At 39.2% G+C, this 24,307-nt stretch overlaps 1 protein-coding gene across 1 annotated transcript; it reads right to left on the reverse strand.

Moving 5' to 3' along the window:
• Positions 1–1,061: 1,061 nt before the first annotated feature.
• SLC10A6 (solute carrier family 10 member 6) lies at positions 1,062–24,166 on the reverse strand. Its single transcript, XM_037530232.2, has 6 exons — positions 23,785–24,166; positions 12,915–13,033; positions 10,836–10,924; positions 7,663–7,838; positions 4,169–4,326; positions 1,062–2,388 (listed from the first exon to the last, which is right to left on the reverse strand). The coding sequence occupies exons 1-6, from the start codon at positions 24,159–24,161 to the stop codon at positions 2,219–2,221; spliced, it is 1,089 nt and encodes a 362-aa protein (XP_037386129.1). The 5' UTR covers positions 24,162–24,166; the 3' UTR covers positions 1,062–2,218.
• Between the last annotated feature and the right edge of the window lie 141 nt (positions 24,167–24,307).

Here is a 24,307-nt window from a genome sequence, read left to right on the forward strand (position 1 = left end):
ATAGATAGATAAATCTTTAAAAAAAAATGTCATTATCATGTGAGTAAATATTAACTTAAAGATTCCTGGAAATGCTTACAAAATAACATTGCAAAGCACTAAATCTCAGACTACCTTTCTCATGTTTCAAAACTTTAAGAATAGACAGAAAAATGGAAACAAAACCATTTTATGAAAAGTTGGATGATAAAGGTAGCATCTGATATCAGTGAAGATGGATAATTCTATATATGATATCAAGACAATTAATTAATAGATAATTCATTCTTAAGACACCATACATGGCCTCCCCGGTGGCGCAGCGGTTGAGCGCTGGGTTGCAAAGCTGCCCGCAGCCTCTGCAGCACCAGTTCAATCCCCTGCTGCTCCGGAGGAGGGTCCCACATGGTGCGCAGACCTCTCCTGCCGGCCGCTGCTCCCCTCAGCAGTGTACTTCGGTCCTTCTGCCTGCTCTGCTCCCCGCTCTGGCTCTGGTGAATTCTCTCACTCTCCCACGCTTCTGACTGTACCCAGTGCTTGTATGTATGTATGTATGTATGTATGTATAAATAAATAAATAAACTTGCAAAAAAAAAAAAGACACCATACAGAAACAAATTCAAAATGAAATAAATATGTAACATATTTAGCCCATAAAAGTAATAGGAAAACACACGTAAAATTTTTTTAATGATAATTTTTAATTTTAAATGTCAAAATGGACACAGAGGATGAATTTCACCTACTGCCAGGCGCTGTTTATTGCACAGGAACACAAAAGTACACACGACAGTTAGGAAATAAGTTGTGTAAATCCCCAAAAAGAACTTCCTGAAAAGGGGTCAAATACATTCTCAAAGAGGGTTCTTATCAGAAATCACAATTCACAAATCACAATTCACACAAAAATATAAATATTCTAAAATTTGTAGTCTATTAAGGACACAAAACATTCTTTAAAAGACAAGTAACAATATGTAAAAAAATATATTTAAAACTTCCATACAACAGACATTACAGGAAAACAAGAGTACGTCAAATTTCAGCAAATCATAGGACAAAGAATCACTATCCATAAGGTGCTAAATTTTATAAGACAAAAAGGAAAAGTGCAATAGAAATGTAGTCAAAGACAGGAACAGGAAAGTGCTCATAAAAAATACTTCATTGTTTTTAAAATGCAGTTTTAAATGAGATATTTTCACAAATTGGAACTGGCCGTTCTTTGGACTTGTGACTGGGAAACCAGGCCCTCCAGCGCAGCTGCACATGACAGGGCCTGAATGCAATCTGTCCATGATTTTAATGTGCAATTGGCCTGGCACTTCAAGTTGCAGCAAGAGATCCTACAGAAATATTTGCACAGGCACGTAGGTGTTTGTAGCAGCTGTCTAAAACCAATAAGTTGAAAACTAATTGTCTATGAATAAGGAATGGTTAGGTACATCACAGTCCTTCCACGCCATGGAATACTTCTATGAAGCCACCGTTCTAAAGAATGAGGCACATCGTCACAGACTGACAGGTGAAGATGTTCCATAATATATCATTAAGTGACTTATGAAACAGCACAGATGGAACGATCTCAATTTTTTTAAGTGATACAACCTATAAATACATATTAGTAGGATATCGGTATGCCTACCCAAAGTAGTAAAAATACAGGCATTTACTTTTTAACCTCATGTGTTCATTGAATTCCACTAAGCTTGTATTATAACCCAAAAAGATTTTCAAGCACATAAAAATATCTTTTGAAGAAGGACCCCATTTCTGTAAGAGCTGTATATTTCCTTCCTAGTACTGCAAAAAGCCAGAAGTCAAGTGGGGCTAGACACTGTCCTTGCCCTGCAGTACAGGTGAGAGCCCTCTACGCAGACAGTCCTCACTCCCGCGAGCTTACACGCACATTAACAAGGGGTGTTGCTCTTCACTGTGTGGGAAGACACGAAGACACAGAGTAGTTAGTAAATATGCTGTGTGAACCCCTCAAAAAACTCTGAAATCAGCAGAATACATCCCCAAAAAGGGATACCTATCCCGATTCACAATCCACACACAAATATAAATATTTTAACATTTGACACTCAACATTTGACACTCAAATATTCCACGAGCCCTGCCAATGAGATTCTCACATCAGCTCTGCACTATCTTTACTGGCCGCTGAGCAGGATGGGCTGGTCACACCAACAAGCCCCTGTGTACATGTGTACATGCAGAGATGTGGCCAGTTGATTCAAGAGTCCTGTGGTCCTGATGGTCTAGGAGCTACAGCAGCTTCTTCATTCACCTCCAAGAAAGCACTAGTCTCTTTGGGAGAAGTGGACATTTTTTGGCAGGCTTCTGTAAACTCTGGGTTCTCTTTTCTGTGATCATTCTTCCATCTCCTCTTGTACACCTGATATGCTAGGTGTTAACATACAAGCATTAAAAGATCACTTTAGCAAAGACTGTAGTTGTGTGACATCATGTACTTACCAAGACTTCGGGGATTGTTTTAAGTAATATGTTTATAACAATACAGGAAAAATAAGGAGAAAAAAAGAGAAAATTGAAATGAAATAATTCAGTGTAGCAAAAGGCTAATTCTACCTGGAATGGACCATTTGAAATTGAGATTCATTCAGCAATCAGGTTGCTGATGGCTCATCCATCCATCCATCCCTCTATTCAGTCAGCAGTGAGTTAGTCAGTCGACAAACTGCCTCCCCATGAGAAGGCTGTAAACTTAGACCTAAGAGCAGAACTTTCACTCTGCTAGGATTTCTCTAATATTTTGGAAAAAAATTAATCCCAAGTATCCTTATATTGATTATTATATCAGTAATCAGTATATAACAACAATCAGCATATAATAAGTTGTATCAGTAATCATTGACGATTACTCAGAACCTGTTCCCTGACAATAGCAAGAAATTACATGGCTCAAGTTTAAAATATATATACAAATGTGTGTGTGCACACCTATTTATCTTTGTTTAAATTTACCTCCTATAAGCTGGAAGGGATTATGCTCAGAGAAACAAACCAGAAGGAAAAAGAAAAATATTGGATGGTATCATTTCTAGGAGGAATATAGGGGAAACAAATAAGAATCAAGAAAATATAATGATAATAATAATAATAAACAAAATTAACAGGCAACTATAAATCAGAGACATGCTGTAGGAGGGGGGAGGAAGAAGGATCAAAACAGGGGAGGGAAGAGCACAGGGGACTATGGTGATGGTGCACGGGTGAACTGGTGGTGGGAATTTTATAGGGACTACACCTGAGAGGAGAAAGCAAACATTGTACAAAAATGAATAATGATGTACAATATATATAAATTAATTAATTTTAAAAATAAATAAATAAAATTACTTCCTCTAGATTTCTGTAATGACTGACTCCAAAACTGATACAGATTTGACTGTAGAGATAGGTAACCAATATATGAAATATTTCAATATCTGTGTATGTAATAATATATTTCATAGCAGAAAAAATCTCATGGCCATTTCTCACAATTCTTAGTCACAGAGCACATGAAATAACTTGGCATGTGGAAGACCTCATGATTCTTAATAATCAACAACAAAAAAAAGACTCAAACATAACAAATGTCACTTTTGAGATCAATGATTGCTCATGGAGACTTACCAAATAATGGAATCTGATAGCTCATTGTTTCTTGTGAAACATGTTTATTTATAAGCTCATTATCACATTCTTTAAAATATTTTTTAAAATTTTATTTATGCAAGAGCCGGGATACAGGCCAGATGTGAGGGAGGGTGAGAGGATTCACCAGAGACAAAGCAGGGAACAGAACAGGCAGACTGACAAAAAAACACTGCTGAGGGGAGCAGCGCAAGAGACAGGAGTGGTCTGCTTGCCATGTGGGTTGCTCCGAGGCCAGCCGGGATCAAACCGGCACTGCAGAGGCTGCGGACAGATTCACAGCGCTGTACTCAAGCACCTGCGCCACAAGGGAGGCCCCTCATTATCACAATTTTTATATATTTCTGTGAAACTTCCATTTGTGGCTAATGAGTCTTGTTTATACACTACCATTTCTCCCAGAAATATCAGACAAAAAAAAAATGTATCATGAGGCAGCACAGGCACATTCAGACTCAAATAGCAGTTGGTAAGTTGGGCCAACAATTAGCAGTCAAGTCTACACGCCGGGGGCTCTGCTTACCTGCAACAATGAGAAATCCATCCAGCAGCTGGAAGAGTCCATATGCCAAGGGGAAGCTAAGCATCTGGACCAACTGCTTGGCGGTGAAAGACAGCTGAAGCATGGTGACACACATCTGAATATTCTGAGCTCCAGTTTCCAAGGAGATTGTCCTGCACCTACAACGAAGAAATTTGGGCAGTTACATACTAGCAATAAGAACAATTTTTAAGTTTTCTCTTATGCACACTGACAAATGTAAGCAACGCGCTTAGGGCACTAAAATAATATTTCCTTATTAATAATTTACTTGCTGAGTGCCTGCCCCACAGGGGGTCTCCTTAGCAGTACCCTAAAGTAGAATCCTATGCAGACTGCCCTTGGAATCGGGGTGAAAAGACATTAAATACACACGAGAAAGGTTCAGTAATAACACACCACAAAGATAGTCTAGGGCCAGAGACCTGCGGTGTGCAATGAAAAGTAGCCTAAGTGGTTAGAAGAGGCTTCACAGTGTAAGAGTGGGGTTAAAGGATGGGAAGAGTGGAGGAGGCATTTAATGTAGCAGAAATAATTAAAATTAAAGCCCCAGGGACAGACAAGAGCTTGGTCTTCTCAGGAGGCATTGCACATGCTCTCAGTATGTGTGGCAGAGTAGAGGGTCAGAGGAGATGAGATGAACAGTGAACCAGAGGTAGGAAACAGTATAAACTAAACAATACTTGAAAATAAACTTAAAAATCCTCAGTGATAACCAGATGTCTAAAACGGTTTCTTTAAAGAATACATTTTTTCTACTCTCTACTTTTCTATAATTTCTTGGCTTTTTAATTACAAAAAAGAAAGAAACCACACCTGGAAAAGAAAAAACAGGGAGGCAGCAAAAGGGAGACATAGGCAGGACCTTGGCAGTTAGGAAGCACTTTCATCTGTCGCTAGTGTCCATTTTATAAACGGAGGTGAAGAAAGAAGAGATGTTTCCAAAGTTAAAGCACCATCACTATGTAAGCTGGATTGGAATTTGGAGGTAACAAGGGGGTGTGATATAGGAATGAAAATATTGTCAGTAGGGCCTCCCCGGTGGCTCAGCGGTTGAGCACTGGGTTGCGAAGCTGCCTGCAGCCTCTGTAGCGCCACGCAGACCTCCCCTGCCGCCCGCTGCTCCCCTCAGCAGTATACTTCGTCGATCTGCCTGTTCTGTTCCCCACTCTGGCTCTGGTGAATCCTCTCACCCTCCCGCGCTTCTGACTGTATCCAGTGCTTGTATAAATAAATAAATAAATCTTAAAAAAAAAAAACTGATTAAAAAAAAAAGAACAGAAAATATTGTCAGTAGTATGGGAGAAGTTCTGCTGCTCTTTTATTTCTGCTTACCCTGTTGCTCACCATGCTATTTCAGACTTCCCTCACTTCTTTCAGACCCCTGGCACGAATATGATATGATTAAGCTACCGCGAGTCAGGGCAGGTACAGTATCTCAGCCCTAATCTTTCTCAAGGGATTGAGTATAAAAAAACAAGGTTGTTGTGCCTCCCCATGGCCTAGGGGTTAAGTCTCAGCGCTACACATAAACAGACTGAGTTCAATCCCCAGCCAGGAAGCAGACCCACACGGTGCAGCAGACCTCTCCTGACTCGCCTGCTGCTCCCCTCAGCGGTGTATGTCAGTAGATCCACGTGTTCTGCTCCCCTCTTTGTTTCTAGTGAATCCACTCACCTCCCCAACTCTGGCCTCCACCCCAGTTCTTCTACACAAAAACCAAGGTTGTTGACTACACTTTGCTATAGGAATACTTTTACTCTGGCTCCAATTACATGTTAACCATTCAATAGTCTGTGTTCCTAATTCTTGCTTTTAGAAACAAAGCTGAGCTCAAAGCCTTGCTCCACTACATTGTGATTTTGTGAATTTGATCAAGTCACTTATCTTTTAGGTTTAGTCTTCTGTTGAAAACAGGGTGCTAATATAATCTACCTCATAGGCTTATAGCAAGAAGTAACTCAGATATACTTGCAGGAGCCTGACTCAGTACAATCTTAAGTGATACCCAAATAGCACAAAGCCAATAAAAACTTTCCCAAACTCCACCTTTGGAATTCCAATGCATACATTAATTTTCTTCAATAATTCTTTTTAATTATGATTATTTAATGATTTTAACAGTTGCACATACTTATTAAAAACCTTAAAATATGTACCAAGGAAATATTAAGAAATTAAAATTACTCTTAGTCCCACTATACAAAATTAAATACTCTGAGCATGTAGCATGTAGTATATTTCATCCAAGTTTTTTTTTTTAAAGATTTATTTATTTATGCATGTAAGAGCTGGGATTTAGGCCAGAGGTGTTGGGGGTGAGAGGATTCACCAGTGACAGAGTGGGGAACAGAACTGGCAGATTGACTGAAGTACACTGATGAGGGGAGCAGCGGCGGAGTCAGGAGAGGTCTGCTGCACCATGTGGGCAACTGCTCCCTGGCCGGCCAGGGAATCAAACTCATGTGGAGAGGCTGCAGATAGCTTCATAGGTTGCGTCTTAACCTCTTGTGCCACCAGTGAGGCCCTTCATCCAAGATTTTTCCATGTGTAAATTTCCTTTGATTTCTTTGACAAAATATGAATCGAAATGCATACTGTTTTCTCTTCTTTTTAAATTTAAATTTATCTCATATTTTCCAAAATCAAGGATGTATTATCGTATTCCATCACATAAAAACATCATGAATTAAATATTTCCTTATTATTAGATATTTAAATTGATTCTATTTTTTATAGTTATAAATAACATCACCATTAACATTGTTGCACATCAATATTTGTATGCTTATCTGATAGTGCTAATTTCTGGATGGATTTCTATAAGTAAAATCACTGAGCTAACAGCTATAAATAGTTATAAAGGCTGTTAGGACTAAATTACCTTCCAGAGAGCTTATCCCAATTTACATTCCCTCCATCATCACATGACAATGCTCATCTCATTACAATCATGTCAACATAGCATACTGCAGTTTTCAATATTTCACAGTATTTATAAATTAAAATATTTAAGATGAATTCCTATCTTATGAAGTGTATTTCCCTTATCCTCTTGCTTATTATAATTAGCTTTTTTTTTAATTTGTCATGAATAGTTGGTAAAGGCTTAAACTCTTAATTCTTGCTCATGCTTAAAATGATCTTTATATTTACTCCAACTATCTAACTCCTCCTATTTAGTTACTTGAGTAAGAACAGAATAAGAAATTTCATCCAGATTTCAACAATCTGGATCCTAACAACAGTCCAATCCTGATTTCACAGATTACAATTTTTGTCAGGTTGGCCCTTGCTTTCATTTACAGAAAGATTTATCATGAAATTTTTGTGTTTTTTAGGTTAAGTTGTCCTTACCCATCCACCCTGTAGTCAAAACTCTATGTGTCCTGACATAGCCAAGCAGCAAAGCCTGCCAGTGGCAGTGTGTTTAACTTACTCTCCTTATAAAAAGTTTATGGATAATTTAACTGTACCTCTGCCAAGACTGGTGGGCAAGGAGTGCCAGCAGAAAACCCGTGACATGGCCAATCAAAGGAAAGATGAAACTGATGGTCAGAAGGGTGAAGTCTGAATTCCAAGATCCTTTCGCCAGCACCACACCAGCAACTGCAACCACCACAAGGAGGACCCCACCAACAAAGGCCCCAATCTAAAGCAAACCATAAAATAAGTACATGTGATCATCATGGTCTTCTGCTCTACGATGCAAAGTCCACCACTGCTCTAAAACATTGCTCAGTGCTCTAGAACAGAAGGAAAACTTAAGGACCACAAATTCTATCTCAATTTACAGAGAAGAAACCTAAGTGACAACGGTCAAGTGACTTGGCTAAGGTAGAAATTGCTTAGGCGCAATACAAACCTAAGACTTCTTATTTTATGATCATATCATTTTTCTTCAAGTAGAAGATTTGGCCAAAGGGTAGTGAAGTTTTTCATGGATAGAACAAAATTTAACAAAAATATTTTTTAAATCGTCACAATAGCAGCACATGATGTAATAAGTAAAATGTGACAAACATCTAACACCCCTACTTCTTAGACCTTGCCAGTAACCTGTGAGACTCAACCCTCTGCCTGACCATCGACCATTCTCCTCCTACCACCTCTTCACTACTTGGAATTTCCAAGTGGAAATTTATCCAGTCTTCATTAAACAATTGAGCAAATATTAATATAATGTGTATAAGATGTTGTGACAGTCACCTCTAATCACTCACGAATGGATATTGTTCTTTTGTCATGCAACAAAAACAAAAAAATCAACAAAAAATTTCCTAGTACTTTGAGTTTTAGATAAGATAGGAAGTAAGACCCAGAATATTTGGGAGAAAATTGGGATCTTAGCAAATGCTCATTCATACTGCATAGACAACAGACTATGCACCTAATAACAGAGTCCAGCTTGGTCATTCAGGGTTTGGAAGAAGATGGTCACAGAGAACCAAATAAAACAGAGAGCTCTGGGGCTCAAATACAGAAACAGGTGGGAAGATAATGGAACACACAAAGGGTTTGACTGGTGAACTTCCCTCTTCATCTTTCTACCAAAAGGGGATTTTATTTATTTTTTATTTTATTTTATTTTATATATTTTACATCATTTTTCATTTTTGCACAATGTATGCATTTTCATCTTGGTTATAGTCCCCATGCAATTCCCACCTGCCTTGTTTTGATCCTGTTTCTTTCTCTCCCCCACCCCCTGTAGTGTGTCTCTGGTTTATAGTTGCTTGTTGATTTTGATTTTTTCTTTATTATAGTTAGTCTTTTTCCTGGTCCCTTATTTAGGTTTTCTAAATTCCTGCTACGAGTAAGACCATCCGGTATTTTTCTTTTTCTTTCTGGCTTATTTCGCTGAGCATGATCCCTTCCAGCTCCATCCATGTTGCTTCAAATTGCATAGTTTATCTTTCTTGATTGCTGAGTAATATTCCATTGTGTATATAAACCACATCTTCTTGATCCAGTCATCTACTTTTGGGCATTTGGGTTGTTTCCATAGCTTACCTATTGTAAATAAGGCTGCTATAAACATAGGGGTGCAGGTGCCCCAAAAGGGGATTTTAAAAATTTGAACATTTGCCAAGAGCAACTTGTTTAGAAAGTGCATCAAATTTAAAAAAGAACTAAGAACAGAGAATGAAGCTATATCAATATAATAATTAAATTATGCATTTTTTACTAGGATGCTCTAGAATATTTAGTAATTATTAAATATTTTCTGCAACAAAACTATGAAAGAGACAAAGGAAAGGAGGAGTGGGTAAAATATGCTTCTTACAGATAATAAAACTGACATGTGGAAAAGTCTTCTGATTACTTCAGTGACTCTGATGGATGAATAGAGGATCTGGAATCACCAAAATCATGTTTGGGGGGTGAGGGGGAGGTTTGTTTGATTACTTTTAAGAAAGTAATCAAATATAAAATACTTGAAAAACAAGAGGTTCCCATGATCATACTCTCCTCATTTTATAAACAAAATTATAACCATATTCTGCCACTTTGGATATTTTCTCCTACTGAAATGACAAATAAGCAATTTGAAAAAGATGGGACTATATCATAAGTGTAGGTGAAATAAAGAAGGAAGTCAAGTGGGTCCCATAAATGTTAAAATCACCCATGTGCTACACAAATGCACAGTGGTTAGCTCCAGCTCTGTGTCTGACTCACTTGCTTGGGTGTCAACCCTTCTCCTCTCCTCCTTCATCTCCCTGGAGGAATAGTGGGAATTGTTCAACCTTGAGCCAAACTGGGGAAGTAGTAACTATTTATGCAGGCAAATGGGGTAGCGGTGTACTGTCAGGTACAGCCAAACCGTAAATCCCAAACTAAAACGATCCAAGCTTTGCTTGCTGCACCGCCAATGAGCCCATAATATTTCTTTCTTTATAAAGGAAAATAAAATATTTTTAAATCTTCACAAAAGCAGCATATGATACAATCTTATATCTTCTAAAATGACACAAAATTGGAAAAATGGAAAACGCTTAAGGAGATTGAGAACACTGAGATGCCTGTTCTTTAACTAAAGAAAGATGTTTGCTTCTCCAGCAGATAAAAAACAACCCCGTAAAGTCAAGAGGAGGTAGGAGGTTCCAGGTACATCACTCCATTGTCAGACTCCTCAGTGACTCTGGATTATTACATTTTCAAAGTTATTCACATGATTAGCAGCCCTTATATAAACTGCAACTTTTGAAGAGCCCCCAAGAATACTTCTGAAAGACAGCTCTTCACACAGATGAAACCAGCCACACTCCTGAACACTGGGGTCCATTTCATGCACACTTAACAGCTTTCACCTGTGTGCCTGTGTGAAGCCTTATGAATGAATGGGCTCTAAGTTTTCTCTGGCCACATACAGGGCTTAGCTTTTCTGTCACTGAAGCACAAGTTCCAAGCTTTCCAAGGTATCATAAACCTGAGTCTACCAGTCTTTGGGGTGACAGAGAGTAAGGCTTACAAGTGGAGGAAATATGGAGGTTGGATCCCCAAATGCAGGCCATGTGAGGAAAATTGCTGGGTAAGGACTGTGTGGCCTGGATCGTTTTGTGTCAGCCTTGGCCTATGTCAGATCTCCAAGCATGAGGATGTGTTGACCGCCACGTGGTGCTGCCTGCCATGTGGTGCTGCTTACCTTGAGAATGATTTTGGATTGCTTTGGCCACCTATAATTCACATAGATGCCGAAGGCCACAGGAATGATCAGGCATGCAAGGGTAATTCCTGAAAAGAAGAAAAATTCTCAGGCAGAATGCTCTTTCCCCCTAACTTCCCAAACCTCAGCAATTTTATTTCAATTCAGTAAAAGCTTTAATTAGAACTACAATTTATTTCTATACCCACTTCCAAAAAATTTTTTCTTAATCTTTGGATGAGTCTTAGAAGGTTCCTAACTACTGAACACCTTCACAACCAGGCTAACATTTCCCTCTCAGAGTCCCTCTGATAAGCAAAGGGATTTTAGAGACAACCTAAAGATTAGGTGACAGGAGGACCATTATGTGTCTGTGATATTCTTTGGGTGCTAGTATGGGGATACCACACTGTAGCCACAGTCGTTACTTCCCTGTTGGAGGCCAGTGGGTCATTGGCTTCACAAAGGAAGGAATACATGTCACAGATGTAAAAACAGCACTTGTTAAACAACAAAAGCAGGCCTCCCTGGTGGTGCAAGGTGTTAAGCACAGCATTGTGAAGCTATCTGCAGCTTCTGCAGCACGAGTTCAATCTCTGGACGTCCAGGGAGCTACCCACATGGTGCAGGGGACCTCTCCTGTCTCGCCCGCTGCTCCCCTCAGCAGTGTATTTCAGTCAGTCTGCCTGTTCTGTTGCCATCCCCCTCTGCTTCTCGTGAATCCTCTCATCCCCCTGCACCTCTGGCCTGTACCCTAGTTCTTGTATGCATAAATAAATGAATCTTTAAAAAAAAAAAAACATCAAAGCAATTTCTCATCTTCTCCCAGTGAAGCTAGGTACCCAAAGATGTATAGAGGAAATGCCTTTTAAATTAGCACAGGTGCATAAAAGCATTGGAGGCAGGCTCGCTGAAGCCCAGGTCTGCTTGCCAGCAGGGCCCAGACACTTAACAGTTGTGAGGGACACATCCCAAATCAGGCCCAATGCCTGCAATACTGGCTCCAAAGTGTGATTATATTATTATATGAGTTGCCCATAACATTTTGTGGTTTTAATTGTTTACTGGTGCTTTGCAAAATATACTGTCAGATTAAATAACTGTACATAAAGCCATAATTTCTAAATTAAAGTTTCACTCAAATTTTATAATTTCTATAGACTCCATCTGAGGCCACAACATGGTAACCCCAAAGCTTTGAACTATTGGTCACTAACATAAGGCCTCCAAGTGCTGACTAAGACGCCAAACTGACACTTTAGAGCTTTAAAAATCATAGTTTTACCAATTCTCCAAAAGCTCGGGCCAAACTAAAACAGGCAGATCATTTTCCCACATCTCCTTCTAAGCAAGTTAAGTCCACAGAGACCTCAAGAGAAAGGACAGTTTAATGAGAAATAACATCAAGAATAGAGCTAAATAGACACATAGGTGAGGTTGTACATGTGACTATGCCTTAATAATCAGTAGGAATCATTTATGTTAAATCGCAAAAGAAGTCAAAGCCCACAGAAAATGTGAAAAATAGAGCTGCAGAAACAAACTCCTATTTGGAGCCACTGTGATCCAGTTAATAATAAATAGTTCAATTGGTTTGGAATAAATTATATATGAGTTGCTTTGTTTTCTTCCTTTTAAAAAAGACAAATAAGTTCTTTGCTTTTATTTTCAAAAGTGAACTCCCATAGAGGACATAAGTTTGGAATTGCAGTCAGATCCCCAAGAATTCTAGTTCTGCACTTACCAGCTGCATGAGCCCCTAATTCCAAAAATCTAGGAAGTAGAACTAGTAATAGGACCTATACTGGAGGGTTATTTAGAGAACTAAATTAGAAATATATCTGTTTCTTCTTGATGGGAGGCACCCATTTCCAAGATTAATTAAAATCAAGTAAACTAAGTCCTCATGTAACAATGTCAATAGGTTCTTGTAAACCACAACTTTAAGCAAAACGATAAAAAAAAAAAAGAAATATATGAAATCCCTGCATAAAGGAGACACATAGTAAACAACAGTTATGACCTTTGTTACCACCCCCAGTTCTGTTTAGTATTGCATTTTGCAAGTCAGATACAAACCTATATTCTGATATGGAATGGTGAGGTTCTGCTCAAGATTCCAGGACCAAGTGTAGAGGTAAAGGCAGAGTGGCATCATTCCCAGGGCAGCCACTGTGGAGCAGGTAGTCATACTGATGCTGAAAGTAAAATGTAAAAGATGCTTAAGAAGGGTAGTTGGAAATGAATTAGTTCTTACCAAGAGCAACTCCTGAGACCCAAATTTTTGGAGATTACATGGGGCAAATAAATGAAAGATGACTCCTATCTTATTAGTCAACAAACAATGGCTATATTTGTGGTCTCCAAAAAGATTTCTAGCAGTTCTTGCCATCCAACAATTAAGTCATATTAATGTATTTGTCCTAAATGTTCTGTGAGGTGCTATAAATATTTTTTGGTTTTCCCACAGTAGTTAGTTTTTAACAAAATATAATTCAGAGACCATGAACATCATTATTTTAAAATGTTTTTAGAGGCCTCCCCAGTGGCGCAGCGGTTGAGGTTGGGTTGCAAAGCTGCCCACAGCCTCTGCAGCGCCGGTTCGATCCCCGGCCACCTCAGGAGGGTCCACATGACGCGCAGACCTCTCCTGCCACCCGCTGCTCCCTTCAGCAGTGTACTTCGGTCCTTCTGCCTGCTCTGCTCCCAGCTCTGGCTCTGGTGAATTCTCTCACCCTCCCGCGCTTCTGACTGTACTCAGTGCTTGCATAAATAAATAATCTTTTTAAAAAATAATTAAAAAAAATAAAATGTTTTTAGTATATTCCCGATTGTGCAATCTAACGCACTCTACTTTCATAATGTTTTCATTACTCCAAAGAGAAACCCTGCCCCATTATCAGTAACTTCTCCCATTCCCTCCTTCCCAGTCCCTGGCAAACACTAATCTACTTTCTGCCTTTATAGGATTGCCTATTCTCTTTATAGGATTGCCTATTCTCTTTATAGGATTGCCTGTTCTCTTTATAGGATTGCCTATTCTGGACATTTCACGTGAGCACAATCGTACAATATGTGGCTTTTTTTTTTAATGTGCCTGGTTTCTTTAACTTAGCATAATGATTTACAGGTCCATCCAAACTTTAGCATGTATTAGTACTTCATTCCCTTTTATAACCAAATAATATTCCACTGTGTGGATATACCACATTATGCCTATCCATTCATAGATGTGTTAGAGGTGCTTCCACTTTTTTTGGCTACCATCAATAAAGCTGCTATAAATATTTAAGCATAACATTTTGTGTGGACATTTGTGTTCAGTTCTCTTGGGTATAACCTAGGAGTGAAATTTCTGAGTCATATACTAACTCCAAGTTTAATTTTTTGATGAAAATGCCAAACCATTTTCCAAAGCAACTTTCATCATTTTACATTCCTCCCAATATATGAAGGTCCCAATTTCTCCCTATCTTTGCCAACACTTGTTATTATCTTTTTTTATTTTATATATTTTTACATCATTTCAATTTTTGTACAACGTATACATTTTCATCTTGGTTATAGTCCCCATAAAATTCCCACCCCCGGCTTGTTTTGATACTACTCCCTTCTCTCGCCTGTAGTATGTCTCTAGTTTATAGTTGCCCGTTAATTTTGATTGTTACTTTATTATAATTAGTCTTTTTCCTAATCCCTTATTTGGGCCTTCTAAATTCCTGCTATGAGTGAGACCATCTGGTATTTTTCTTTTTCTTTCTGGCTTATTTCACTGAGCATGATCCCTTCCAGCTCCATCCATGTTGCTGCAAATGGTATGATTGTAGCCACCCTACATAGGACTTCATGGGACTCATGTCTCTGCAGAGATGACACAGATCCCTCAGGACTTTATCAGACCTTCAGTCACCCTTTGTTCTTCTTCATAGTATATATCACCAGCATTTTCATCTAAATAATCTGTCTTTGATTACTCTGACATTTTGTACCAGAAGAATGTTCATACTGTTGGCAAAGCAGCAACCATTTTACTTCAATTATGTGAAAAAATATTTCTGTGGTCTCATTCATTGCTGATGAAAATGCAAAATGACACATAACACAGAGAGATTTGGGCAATATCTAGCAAAATTACATATGCATTCACTCTTTGACCTAGCAATCCCATTTCTGGAAATCTACCCCAAAGAGGCACTGTCAAAACTGTGAAAAGAGGGCCTCCCTGGTGTCGCAAGGGGTAAAGCATAGCACTGTGAAGCTATCCATAGCCTCCGCAGCACAAGTTCGATCCCCAGCCAGCCAGGGAGCTACCCACATGGCACAGCAGATCTCTCCTGACTCATCTGCTGCTCCCCTCAGCAGTGTATTTCAGTCAGTCTGCCTGTTCTGTTCCCTGCTCTGTCTCTGGTGGATCCTCTCACCCATCCCCAACCTCTGGTCTGTACCTCAGTTTTTGTATGCATAAAGAAATAAATCCTTTAAAAAAAACATGAAAAAACCTATGTTTTTATAAGATAGATATTCATTATCTCTTGTTATTTTCCCGTCCCTGGGCAGGACTATTTCTGGAGAGTAGAAGCAGAAATTGCCAAACCCTTGAAGTTTCTGTTTGGAAGTCACAGAACATCATTTCTACCACATTCTACTGGTCGAAGCAAGATACCATCCAGCTCATGCCCAAGGGGTGGGAGGAAGTGTCCTCCTCTCATCATGGGAACACCAGACTTATCATATTACAAAGGAAAGCAAATATGAGAATGAAATGAATATATAACCATATTTTGTAATTTATCACAGAAAAAGACTAAAATATTTACAGGTGAAATAATTCCTCGAATTTTCCTCAAAATAATCTATTAGGTGAGTGGGGAATAGAGACAAATTGAGAGAAATCATATGATGATTGTTGAAGCTGGGTGAAGTCCACAATGGGGTTCTTTACACTATTCCTGTACTTTTATATACATTTTTTAAAAGATTTATTTATTTTTATACAAGAACTGGGGTACAGGCCAGATGCGCCAGAGGGTGAGAGGATTCACCAGAGACAGAGTGGGGAACAGAACAGGCAGACTGAAGAAATACACTGCTGAGGGGAGCAGCGGGCGAGACAGGAGAGGTCTGCTTCGCCATGTGGGATTCTCATAGGCCGGCTGGGATCGAACCCGCACTGCAGAGGCTGCGGACAGCTTCACAGTGCGGTGCTCAACTGCCTGCACCACCAGGGGAGGCCCTATATACATTTTTAATTTCCCATAATAAGAAATAGGTAAATAAATGTCCCTTTCATCATTTGAGGTACTATATGGCTTTGGTACCAATCTGGTTAGTTGAGGTTTTTTTCTATCTTTACCTAAAAAGGGCTTTGTTCTAAATTCAGTTTACACATACGCTGGGCATGGGGGTATCTAAAACACCGCCTGTCCAACTTGGGTGGCCCTGGCCTCTTCCTTCCTCAGTGTGCTATGGACTGCACTTCTCTGCCCTTTGTCTCATTCTTGGCAAACAGCTCCTGCTGCCCACTGTACACACTTTTATTGGCATACCTCACATAATGTACCCTACACTAGCGCTTGTGCACCTGTAGACATGTGGCATACTGTGAGCAGCTTGAGGACAAGGGCCTTATTATCTCCCCTCCCCGGGACCTGGCAGAATCTCCTGCTATAGCACATTAGAGAAGCTCATTGAAAAAAGTTATTGGGAGGCCTCCCTGGTGATGCAGGGGTAAAGCACAACACTATGAAGCAATCCGCAGCAACTGCAGCACAAGTTCCATCCCTGGCCAGCCAGGGAGGTGACCCACATGGTGCAGCAGACTTCTCCTGTCTCACCCACTGCTGCTCCCCTCAGCAGTGTATTTCAGTAGATCTGCCTGTTCTGTTCCCCACTCTGTCTCTGGTGAATCCTCTCACCCCCTGCATCTCTGGCCTGCACCCCAGCTCTTGTCTGCATGAATAAATAAAATCTTTAAAAAAAAAGTTACTGGATAAATGTATGAATCAAAGTATGAATCTATGTGTCAATACCCTGGTGCTATGAAAATGTTTTCTCTACCTTCCTCACATATCATGTGTCTGCAGGAGATGAATCTTGTGATACCTTAGTGTAATATCGCTCTACAATGAATTCCAGTGATAGACACCCCCAATGGTAATCCAAAGGAACAGAAATTTTCTATGAAAACATAACTTAAGTCAAGTATAAATGGAGTAACATTTTAAGGAGCAAATATTTAGCTGATTAGTGTCCTCTTCATAAATCCAGATTTAAGTAATTCACAAGTATTTACACATGTGTATTTGTATGCATCTGTGTATTATTTTCTTTTTAGCAGTCCTTCTCCTATTTGCTTATTTAATAGAGATTTATTCTTTTTAAAGCAATCACACAATATATCTTACTCAGCCACTTGATTGCTTTTTCCCCTCCATTTACTATCATAGATATCTTTTCAGAATAACACATATAACACATTCTTTTGAAGAACTACAGAATACACCATACTCACTAGTGATAAATTGCTTTTTCCAATATAAACAATGTCATAACAAACATTCTTATTCATATTTCACTTGAACTAATTATTTTATTCCCCAAAGAGGAATCACTATGTCAAAAGTCTGTTTTTCATTTTAATAGATAACGCATTTCACAATCAATTAATTTTAATTCATGAAAATCATGAAACTCTTAATTCTCATGAAAACATGTAAGAATGTATCTTTGTTATTTGGTTATACACCTGACACTATAAGATTGTGCTTTCTTTCATATTTTTTGGCCTCTGTTTTCTCTAATCAGTCTTATGATTTTGACATAATGAATAATTAACAGATAGTCAAATCTGTCCTTTTCAATGACTTCTGAGTTTCCTGTCTTGTGAAGGATTTCCCTCTATCCTCAGGATATTCAAATATTGCCCCTATTTTTTACTTTCTCAAAAGTTATTATTTTATATTTTATATGGTTATAAAGTATAAGATTAATTTATTTTCTTCTGTATTAAAAAGACAAAGTGTGTCAATACAATTTAGTAAACAAACCATTTTCCACTAAATTAAAACATACCATATTTATTTTATATTAAATGTCCAAGTGTATTTAATATGTTTTTTCCAAAACAAATACCAGATGTTTTGTTTTGTTTTAATGTGAGGTTGGGTTTCTGGGCTCAGTTCCTTTTTTTTTTTTTTTTTTTAAGATTTTTATTTATTTATGCATACAAGTGCTGGGGTACAGGTCAGAGGTGCAGGGGGTGAGAGGATTCACCAGAAACAGAGTAGGAAACAGAACAGGCAGACTGACTGAAACACACTGCTGAGAGGAGCAGCGGGTGAGACAGGAGAGGTCTGCTGGGCCATGTGGGCAGCTCCCTGGCTGGCCAGGATTGAACTTGTGCTGCCGAGGCTGTGGATTGCTTCATAGTGCTGTGCTCAAACCCTTGCACCACCAGGGAGGCCAGAGACTGTTTTTTTATTTTAGAAGTATATGTGGGGTGTGTTTATTTCTTTATTTATTTTTAAAAATTTATCTATTCATTCAAGAACTGGGGCATAGGCTTGAGATGTGGGGATGGTGAGAGGATTCACCAGAGAGAGATTGGGGAGCAGAACAGGCAGATCTACTGAAATAGACTGCTGAGGGGAGCAGCACGCAAGACAGGAGAGGTTTACTGCACCATGTGAGTCACCTCCCTGGTGGGGGATTGAATTCTGCAGTAGCTGAGTTCTACAGTAGCTGGCGATAGCTTGATGGTGCTATCTTTAACCCCTGCACCACCAAGGAGACCCCAAATACCAGACTTTTTTAACCCTACTTTTCACATATGACAGAGTAAATACTTTCACATCAGTTTTTCTTTTTAAACTTTTCTTAGGGTTTCTGTATATATTTAAAATCATTGTAGCCTATGAAAATGCTTCCTTTGAGCAAGACTTCCTAGCCAGAGAGATAAAAAAGCAAAGCAGTTTGCAAAGCTCTCAAGCCACTATATTGGTGTCTGGGAGCTTTGCCAAATTCTTAGCCTAAGATAGGGCTACATTCCTTGGCTCTTCATATTACCAAGCCCTGAAAGGAACTCCATGTTATATCACTCTATCTTGAACTTCTAGAGAACTAGCACAGCATTTTCTCCTTGCTTGATGTTGGCTCAAACAAAAGAGAAGATGCATGGTTGTGGGAAATACAGTGAGAGGTTTATATTAGACTAAACCTATATTCTTGATTACATTGGTTACAGCTTCCATCCCTCATGTAATTGTTTAAGCCATGCCACTCATGGTAAGAGTCAAGGATGATTGGGCCTCTCTGGTGGTACGGGGGTTAAAGTCTCAGCGCTATCAAGCTATGGCCAGCCACCGTGGCATGAGTTTGATCCCCAGCCAAGGAGCTAACTCACATGGTGCAGCAGACCTCTCCTCTCTCACTCGCTGCTCCCCTCAGCAGTGTATTTCAGTACATCTGCCTTTTCTGCTTCCCACTCTGTCTCTGGTGGATCCTCTCACCCCCACACCTCTGGCCTATACCCTAGTTCTTATATGTATAAATAAATAAAAATCAATCTTTAAGGAAAAAAGAAGAGTCAAGGAAGGTTACAGATGATTCTGGTGCTCTGCCAACTGCTATAAATACCAACAAAGCTGGAAAGTCACCCACTGAGCATGTATGAACGCAGCGGAAAATCACATCTTTTGTTTTACTGCCATGGAATTCCAACATAGCTTAAATAGGCTAACTGGTCCCCTTGACTGTTCACACAGAAGAAAATTGTTGGTAAAATCTGAGAAGAATGGCCTCACTGTCCCCAGACTAATAAATAGAATAATGAAACATAGTCAGTCTGGAGAAACAGGTATATCCTGAACCTCCCTTAAAACAGGGAAATCACATACACATGCACTATAATAAAATGAACAATGTGGAAACAACCTAAGTGCTCATTAACAGATGAATAAGGATGACATACAAAGAAGCCATACAATGGAATACTACTCAGCTGTTTAAAAAGAAAATAGAATCTTGGGGCCTCCCTGGTGGTGCAAAGGGTTAAAATGCAACGAATGAAGCTGTCCGCAGCCAGTGCAGCATGATTTACAGTCCTGTCAGGGGGCTACCCACATGGTGCAGCAGACCTCTCCTTTCTCACCCACTGCTTCCCTCAGCAGTGTATTTCAGTCAATCTGCCTGTTCTGTTTCCCATTCTGTCTCTGGTGAATCCTCTCACCACCACCACCCCCACACACACACACCCTTCTGGTCTGTTCCCTGGTTCTTGTATGCATAAATAAATATTTTTTTTAAGAAATAAGTGTATGACTTTATAATTGGGGGATATGTTATTCAAATGTTTTCTTTCAAACCAATAAAATCAGGAATTCTGACACTCAAAACTATGAAAGTACACACAGAAAAACAAATGCTTAATTATTTGGCTAAACAGGTGGACATGGAGAAAGCAATTAGGTCAGTTCAACAAAACTTAACCCCTCTCTCAACACTATAGCCCCGATGGCCTGAGTTCGATCCTGGGCCAGGGAGCTACCCACATGGCACAGCAGACCTCTCCTGCCTCGCCCACTGCTCCCCTCAGCAGTGTATTTCAGTCAGTCTGCCTGTTCTGTTCCCCAGAATCCTCTCTGTTCTGTTCTGGTGAATCTTCTCACTCCCCACACCTCTGGCCTGTACCCCAGTTCTTGTATGCATAAATAAATAAATCTTTTTTTAAAAATTAAAAAAAAAAAAACCTGAGATGGGGACTGGAGGACATGAAGAATATTTACTTTTCTTTTCCTATTGTCACAAAATACTTATAACTTAAAAGGACCTCAAACCCAGTTTTGGTTTATACCCAAAAGAATTGAAAGCAGAGACACAAATAGATATTTGTACACCCATGTTCTATGACTGATATATGCAATGAATTAATATTCAGCCTTAAAAAGTAAATTCTGACACATGATACTGCATGGAAGCACTTTAAAGAAATCCTGCAAAAGGGCCTCCCAAGAGGTGCAGCGGTTGAGCGCTGGGTTGCGAAGCTGCCCGCAGCCTCTGCAACGCCGGTTCAATCCCCAGCTGACTGGCAAGGGTCCCACATGGCGTGCAGACCTCTCCTGCCACCCACTGCTCCCCTCAGCTGTGTACTTCGTCAATCTGCCTGTTCTGCTCCCTGCTCTGACTCTGGTGAATTCTCTCACCTTCTCGGGCTTCTGACTGTAGCCAGTGCTTGTATAAATAAATAAAATAAATCTTAAAAAAAAAAAAAAAGAAATCCTGCAATGAACAGGACACAAAGGATAACTTTGTTACAACTTCACTTACATGATACACATAGAGTAATCAAACTCCTAAGGATAGAAAGTGGAATGATAATTGCCAGGGTTGGAAGGAAGGAAGAGTTATTGTTTAACGGATACAGAGTTTCAGTTAAAGAAGAGGAAATATTTCTAAATGTTCTTGGATTTTATCTAGCATGAAAAACAGGATAACTAACAATGACTAGCAACTGGTTTTGCTTAAAAGTTTTTTTTTTAAGTTATTTTTGTTGGTAAACAAGTAAGAAGAACTTGGATATTGTTTCACTCAGTTGTATTGAATTTTCTCCCATTTTCAGTTTTTACTGACAATGAAGGTTTTATTCCTCTCATATCTATGAGTTTTTGGAAATCTAATATTTAGTCTCCATTTCAGATTTTCATTTCCAACAATTTTTTCAATTAATTTTTATATTGTTTGTGAGACTAAAAATCAAATGTTTTTAAATTAATGTTTTATTTTATATAATTCTTACATCATTTTTCATTTTGCACAATGTATGCATTTTCATTTTGGTTATACTCCCCATACGATTGCACCCCACCTTATTTTGACCCTAGCCCTTCTTCTCCCCACCCCTACCCCATTGTTGTGTGTCTCTGGTTTATAGTTGCTTATTGATTTTGATTTTAAAAGTCAAATTTTAAAGAAAAAAATAGCTAGTTTTTATTACATACCTACCAAGCGCATGGTATTACACACACACACATACACACACACACATTTCCTCCTTCAAATATATTCCTTATGGGGAATAGGTAATTCTAACACCATTTTACAAATGAGGAGATGGAGTTTATAGGTTAAATAATTTGACCAAATTTAAAAGCTAATTAAGGATAGAGTTGGCAAAGGAAGTAAAATGAACATTATCTTTGATAGATTTCCTATCCATTGGTGTTTTTATTACAGTATTGGCTAATGATAGATGAAGGTAATAAATGTTCTCTTTCCCAGAACAGAAGTATTTGAAAACACTGTTTAAAAATTTATGCTCCTACTCAGAGCAGGAGACCTAGTTATGTTGCTAAATGGCATGGAAGAAAGTGCCTCAATTGCAAACTGATGTGAAACAGATGTCAATTCAAATCTGAGTTCTGTTATAGTCATTTGTAGCATTTGGCAACCTTCTTAACCAATTTGGGTCACAATTTTCTCAGCTGTAAATTCAGAATAATAAGAGGTCATTTATAAGATTATTATGAGAGCCATGAAGAGATGGAGAATACATGAAAACCCCTACCTCGTGCCTTTTGGGGTACTCAATAAATATCCTCTTTTCTTTCCAAAAATTTGTCCATCCTGGAATTTATCACCAACATATGGATTTCACATAAACGAATAGTCATCATTTACCAATTATTAGTGATCACCTTTTACTGAATTTAAATTAGCATTGCATATTAGTAGATTTTTTGAATAAGCAATGCCTCAAGTGATTTTTTTCAAACCTCTGATAATAGGCTATCTGAAAACATTGCATATGAAAGTTAACTCTCAGTCTGCATGGCCTGATCCCCTTAAAATGTATAGGTGAAATATGTTTTCTATTCTACACATTCAGCACATGTAGGAAACTAGAAACCCAAGGCTGCAACTGCTCTCACCGATGTCAACTCCCAGCATAGCCATCACATCTGATTCATTCATTCATCATATAATAAATCTCAACTAAACAACATATACACTGAACAAAGATTTAAATGTATAAATGGTTCTTTTCCTGGTTGGGAGGTGAAATAGTTTGTTCATACTTAAGCACAGAATCTAGAGAGTCACTGTTTTAAGCTTTAATTTTTCCAACAGTGACTCTTCTGTTCTTCCTCATATGTTCTCTCCTTTTTCCCCATTAAAATAAGTACCCCCAAAAATCTGCAATTAACACATCTTCATTAAAGTGTAAGTGAATAGTAAAGACTAATTCTCCCAGGAGTATTGATCTACACAGTAATTGGAAATAAAGTTACTGGCTAAAATCAAAGAATGAGATTTTAGTTAAGCATCAGCAAAGCAATGAGAAGGAACGTTGTAAGTCATAAAGGCCTTTATATGTTGCTCCCCAACATATAAATGAAGAGAGTACCAGCAGCACTTGAAGCAAGATATGTCTATCAGTTACCCCAAAGCCTCCTTTAACCAGTCCCCACAAATATGTTTCATAAAGCAGGTGTTCAAGCAATATCTGCTGGTCAGAAAGACGAGGTCTGCGCTGGTTATTATGCCACCACCACTACCGATACCAAACCACTATTATTAACTTCCTGGGATTCTCAGCTAAGTCCTGGGAGATTGTGAAACTGGGACTGTTGTTAAAGCTTCCAGTGTGGGTGAGAATGTGTTCATGCCTAGGGGTGTCACCGGATGAGGAGGCCTGTCTCCACTGTCACATGTGAACCAACCCCACTATTCAAAACGAACTTGTTGCCGGTAAAACAGAGGAGCATAGCAATGTAAACTTTGAGCTCAGAAAGGAGTTCTCCTTCCAGGGTTAAACAAATCTCTGTAAAATATTTCCCACTGGAATCTATACCAAATGTTGGGTACTTTTTAATATAAAAGTGTCAGATTTTCCCCCCAGCAAACTGCTATAGGGGAAGAACAACGAAGACACAGTTTCCCTGGTGAAACTTACCTGAGATCCATATCTCCATCAACCCAGAAGGTAAAAATGTTAGAGATGGTTCCTCCTGGACAGCAACCCATGATAAGAACAGCAACAGCTTGCACTGGTTTCAGAGAGAAGCTGATGGCCAGGAGATAGGCTGTCAGAGGCATGAGCCCAAACTGGCAGAGCAGTCCCACGGCGATGCCCCAGGGTCTCCTGATGTGCGCCCACAGCTTTCGGATCTCTACCGAGCACCCCAAGGAGAACATGAGCAGGCCCATCATCACGGCTGACACCACTGTGAAGACAAGTTCCAGGTTCCCATGTGCGTCCTGCCCCACTGGCAGCTCCTCTTCTGAACTGTTGGCAGGGCAGCCTGAGCTGCTGGAACAATTTGCTCTCATCTCCTCATCTCCTTAAGGCAGCGTTACAAATGAGCATTTGTGATGGCTGGGCAGGTTGATCCTGCCACGTTTTGTAATAATGCAACAAAGTCACGCGCAGAGAATCATTCCAATAGCTATTGGCCAGCCAGGTGATTCACCCTAAT

This window comes from Talpa occidentalis, unplaced genomic scaffold (assembly GCF_014898055.3).
Source record: "Talpa occidentalis isolate TD23 unplaced genomic scaffold, MPIMG_talOcc4v2.1 talOcc4.6, whole genome shotgun sequence".
In the NCBI taxonomy this organism is placed as follows: Eukaryota; Metazoa; Chordata; class Mammalia; order Eulipotyphla; family Talpidae; genus Talpa; species Talpa occidentalis.